A 5,602-nucleotide genomic window follows, 5' to 3' on the forward strand; every position below is an offset into this window, starting at 1 on the left:
TTGAAGGCTCGAACCGGTTCCGTCTGTTCGAACAGACGGTGATCGTTTCCTTTTGAAACACCTATTGAGGCGTTTTGCCAGGAGAATCCCTGTTCGGTTGCATTGGCAAGTGCTGATGGAGAAATTAGTGTCTGCTCAAACTGATGGTATGTGAATACAGGAAGATTGATGCTGTGTTAGCAAGTATTAGTAAGCATGAGTTAGATACTCTTACAGTTACTATTTTAAACAGAAGTTGGACACTGAACTTTGGCATTTGCAAATTGCATTTTTAGCTACAGCACAACTTCCCATCACAGTAGTGGCCATAAATAGTTTATTTTGTTCTGATATTTTCTTCCAGAATTTTTCTCTTCTGAGCACAAGGTCAGGGTAGAAATATAATACTTCAGTTTATATAAATAATTTTCTTATTTTTTTGTTTTGGAAACTATTTTCTCACAGCTATGAAATTTCTGTTGGTTTTTGATTTTGACCATACAATCATAGATGAAAATAGTGACACCTGGATTGTGAAATGTGCTCCTGAAAGAAAACTTCCTAATGGATTAAGAAACTCTTACCAGCCGGGACATTGGACAGAATATATGGGCAGAGTCTTTGTCTACTTGGGAGACAATGGTGTCAAAGAAGATGAGATGAAAAGAACTATGACAACAATTCCTTTCACTGCGGGAATGATAGATCTTCTGGGATTTATTGGCGAGAACAAGGAGTTGTTTGATTGTATAATTGTTTCAGATTCTAATACAGTATTTATTGACTGGATTTTGAAAGCTGCTGATTTCCATAAAGTGTTTGATGAAGTGTTTACAAACCCTGCATCATTCAGTAGTACTGGCTATCTTACTGTACAGCACTTCCATGCTCACCATTGTGCAAAGTGCCCTAAAAACCTTTGCAAAAGGAAAGTTTTAAAAGAATTTCTAGATAAACAGTTGGAGAGAGGAGTGAGTTATACACAAATTATATATATAGGTGATGGTGGGAATGACTTATGTCCAGTAATGTTTTTGAAGAAGAATGATATTGCTATGCCCAGGCAGGGGTATACCTTGGAGAAAAGGATTTCTCAACTGGCCCAAAGTCTCAGTCCTGTACAGTGTTCTGTTCTGGTTTGGTCATCTGCAATTGACATTATGTCTTACTTGAAATTACTTATAAAGGAATGATTCAAATGATAAAAGGAAACTGATGCAGTTACATCAGTTTTAACTTATTGGGAGAGAAAAACTACATGTGTATAAAAGCTCAAAATTTTATAATTGAACTATTATCTGAAATTATGGGGTTTTTAACCACAGCATAAAACTGTTTATGTTCAGTCCTGGTGATAATGGGAAAGTGCAGTAAAAAAGGCCTTCTAACACAGTACAGATTCCAATATAAGTGGAGAAGGGGTGCTGGGACAAGACTTGTCATTAGTTTTTGGCTATTCCCTCCCCTCCAATTCTTTACAAGTGTATAGCTGATATATACTTGCAATCCCACACACTTAGGGGAAGGAGTAGGATTCCTGTTCAAAAGAATGAAATTCTTTATTAGAAAATACTAGATGCCAGGAGCATGGTTCTAGAGCTGTTGGCTTTTATACTTCTCTGATCCCATGGCAAATTATTTGCTTGTAATCTTGTTTAATCCAAAGATGCATTTATATTTTCAATGGATTATTTTACCAAACAAAATTACTTTTTAATACTTTGTATTATCTTGTATTGTAAAGACAATAAAAGTTGCTGTCACTGACAAACGCAACACAACTAATTTGTGTCATGTATTCTGCTGGTCTGTGTTTCATCAGGCCTCAAGAGAGTAGACACAAGTGTAGGTGTCAGCCTTTGGCTGGTCAGACCCTTTCTCTTCTGGAAAGCTGTAAGGATGTTGTTTTTTTGTTTAAAGAAAAGTCTTTCTCCCATTCTGACTACTGCCCTGACAGTATGCTGCTGCCACTCCGTACAGAGCTGGCACTGCTTTGATCTTCCATGCTGGCAGCTTTGATTCAGCCAGGTGCCTTTTTTCCTCCTTGGTTGCTGCTGCAGTGCACAGGCTCACAGAATGGAACATACATATACATGTATACACTGATTTTACCTATTCATTCTCATATCTATAGCACAATCTCTTACAGTCTGGAAGGAAGCATCTATGTCCATTTTAACTTTTAAACAGATTGTTCTGTCTAAGTAGTTCTAAAGAATTGTTTGTGACCATGCAGTCTTTTTTCTCTTTACCACTGACAGTGAGATGAGCCCCAAGTGTTGGTGCACATAAAGGTACTAAAAGTAAGTCTCATTAAACTTAAATAAAGTGTTTTCCTGCCAAATGGTTTTATTCTTATATCTCAGAAAATGTTCAAAATGCTGATGTAGTCTACTATTAAACCGAGGTCATATTTAGCTTAAGTGCTTTAATATATGAGAGATTAGGACAGCTTTTACAGTACCTCAGTTGCAGATGTCTGAAGAGTAGCTCAGCAGCCTGCAATTGCTGTATCTGTCTTCCTTTTTTTTCTGTGCAATGTTGTTCTCATTTTCTTATCAACGTTTCATGATGTCATTACCTTATTTTTTCTTAATTGAAGATTTTTGAGTGGTATTGCCTGTTTTCAGGCTGCTGGTTTACATAAATTTCCCTTGTGCACTTCTTTCCTTGCCTTGCCTATTTTACTGTATTGTAGAAGGTTGCTTTGAACACTGTTGCCTAAGATGTCCAAAATAATATACTTCAGTTCTCAGGAGCCTGGCTTTAGTGATGGATATTTGGTAAGTGTCTGAGATGTTCATATTTGGGATTTTGGCCTATTGTTTTACTCAAGGCAACAAAGGCATCTAAGGACTGATGGGTCTCAGGCTGAGGAAGGTTTAAGTTTTCTGGTTTACAGGTCATACAAAAGAATGGTAATGCTTTTGTATGTTGCAATGATAATTCTTTTGGCTGTTGCAAAAGGCAATTTCATACATTACTTGGGGTTTTAAGTTGCTGCCATTGTTTGACCCCAGCTGGCAGCTAAGTAGAGCAGCTTGTGCACTCCAATCCCTCACTGAGTGAGAAGGAGAATTGGGGAAAAAAATTAAACCCCATGAGTTGAGATGAGAACAATTTAATAATTGAAACAAAATAAAATATAGTAGTATTGAATTACTATAATTGTAATAAAAAGGAGAGAGAAAGGAATGAAGTCCAGGAGAAACAAGTGTTGTATAATACACTCCTCCCCACCCTCTGATGGATGCCCAGCCCACCCCGAGCAGTGATGGGCCCCTCCCAGCTGACTCCCCCAGTTTCTGTGCTGGGTGTGCCCTCCATGCTGTGGAATATCCCTTTGGCCTGGCCAGGTCAGCTCTCCTGGGCATGCTCCCCCAGCTCCTTGTGCAGCTTCTCACTGACAGGGCATGGGAAGCTGAAAAGTCCTTGACTATGGGTAAGCACCACTTAGCAACAACCAAAACAACAGTGTGTTATCAACACAATTCCCATGGTAAATCCAAAACAGCACTAACCAGCGACAAAGAAGGAAATTATAGCTCTATCCCAGCCAAAACCAGGATAGTTGTGTGTTTCCTTAATTCTAATGTGCTGCTGAATGTTCCAGATTTTGTGCTGATCTCGTCTGTGTTTTTCAGAACTTAGTTATGGAATAGCTTGCTTTCAGTTTGTCTACAGATCTTGGTTAAAGCTTGCTTAAAAGCAAACAAAAAGTAGTATATCAATGATTACTCAGCTTTTTCTTCCACTTACATTAACTATTGTTGTTTTAGCCTTAAGGGGCCTACCTTGTAATTTGCTGTGAGAGTGAGATATTGGGTGAGAAATTGTTCTTCATGCTCAAAAAAGGATTTTTCTGTGGCTTTGATGAAAGTGCTGAAGTAGGAGTTGAGAGTAGATTAAGCAGAGTACTTGAAATATTAGCAATTATGTTCTAATCACTTCCAAGTAGAGGATAGAGCTGATGATACTTGCCAGACAAAATGCATGTTGGAGACAGAAGAAATTTTTCAGTTCCAGTAGGCAGACCATTAAGCTATTAATCAGGTCTTGTTTGGGTTTTTTTCCCCCACTTAATAAAAGTGAGAACTTTTTTGAAGCACCACAATTACCAAAGTTTTCCACATTTGGTTACAGTGGAGGGGAGATGAGTATCTCCAGAGAGTGAAGCTGGTTGAAGCTGGTAGCCCAGCCAAAAGAAAGGGAAAAGCTCTTTGAAGGGGGATGTATGTTCAGTACTAAGTGTTGCTGACCTCCTGACTTGCTCTCTAGGAGGGAGATGACTTAGGGGAAAATGTTATGAAAAAAATGCCTAACAGAAGTCATATCTGTATGGGGAAGGTTCTGTAAGGTAGCAGGTGTGCTGTCATACACCATGACTGTGCGAGTACTTGGCCTTAGTATTGTGTGCTAGTGCAATGGCCAAGACTTCAAAGAAGTTCCTGCTTGTCCAAAGGAAGCTGATGAAATGGAAAATGCAACCAAAACAAAGCTGTTGGCATGGGGATGTGTAAAGACTTAGGGCTGCACAAGAGAATTTTCTGGCTAAAGAAATGGAGTCATGTAGCTGAGGGACAGGCCCATGTCAGACAGCAGGGCTGTTATAATTACTGGGTTACACTACAAACTCCAGTTCCCTGGGTTAACAATGCATCCAGAGGGGAAAAAAGGAAGGCATAGATGTGTGTAGGTGTGGGGAAATTTTGGTTTTGTGGGGTTTTTTTGTTTGTTTGGATCATTTTGTCTCATGTTACTGTGTAAAGGCCAAGGGACCCTTTGAATCCTGGAGCAGGGTTAGCGTGGGAGGAAGGATGGCAAAGGGGTACGACCAGATACACTTTCCTGTTTGGATTTCCTTAGTTCATACTTCTGCTTTGTGGCAGAAATACCACCAGTAATTAAATGAAAAATATGATGCTTTTTCATCTGTGTTGAGTGGGAGCTATCACAATTTCTCCTTTTGGGTATTGCTGGCACTTAGCTAATAATAATATTTGCCTCCTTTTGGTTGAAGAAATTACTGGCAGTTCTTTCAATCTCCCTGCTCTGGTAGGGCAGGGAGAGCCTGGCTGCTGGATGCAAAGAATCTGAACCCTGCTGCAGATGGAGAGCCCACAGCTGCTTGAACCCGGAGGATGCTGTGTTTCAAATAAAGAAAATGTGTAGCTAGCAGAAAAAAGAAAAAAGACTTCTTAAATTGTGAATCACATTTTCAGGAGTTTTAAAAGCCAATATAGCCTTCTTCCTGAAAATTTTACTTATAGTTGGAATCTGTTTGTGGGCATAATTTATTACTGTCCTTTGCACCCTGCAAGATTCAGGAGTTTGGGGAGAGCTGTGGCTGCTCCCTTTCGACTCCTGCTCTCCAGTAATGGGGGAGCCCTTGGAGCTTGCTGCCCTTCCCAGTATCGCTCCTCCAAGCGCCCTGGGAGCGCGGGGCGCCCCGCGAGAGGCGCCTTTAGGTCGCTGACAGCGGCGGCCGAGGCCCCTCGCTTTGTTGTGTGGCTGAGTGACACCGAGCTGGTGACGCTCCCCAGGCATCTGCTCCTGTCCCTAACACGGCCGGGCCTTCTGTCACCACCGCTGACAGCCTTTAACCCCTGCCCCGGGGTGGGGA

The 5,602-nt window shown here is 40.7% G+C and overlaps 2 protein-coding genes across 2 annotated transcripts in view; both read left to right on the forward strand.

The window, feature by feature from the left end:
* Positions 1-1,764, forward strand: part of PHOSPHO2 (phosphatase, orphan 2) — a 2,320-nt gene extending 556 nt beyond the window's left edge. Inside the window, exon 2 of the mRNA XM_005415843.2 lies at positions 445-1,764. Within this exon, the coding sequence (XP_005415900.1) occupies positions 447-1,172 (726 nt within the window). The 5' untranslated portion in view covers positions 445-446 and the 3' untranslated portion in view covers positions 1,173-1,764. The remainder of the gene's footprint in view (positions 1-444) is intronic.
* Positions 1-5,602, forward strand: part of SSB (small RNA binding exonuclease protection factor La) — a 21,769-nt gene that overhangs the window by 559 nt on the left and 15,608 nt on the right. The gene's annotated exons all lie outside the window — the stretch shown is intronic.

Source organism: Geospiza fortis, unplaced genomic scaffold (assembly GCF_000277835.1).
Source record: "Geospiza fortis unplaced genomic scaffold, GeoFor_1.0 scaffold112, whole genome shotgun sequence".
NCBI lineage: Eukaryota > Metazoa > Chordata > Aves > Passeriformes > Thraupidae > Geospiza > Geospiza fortis.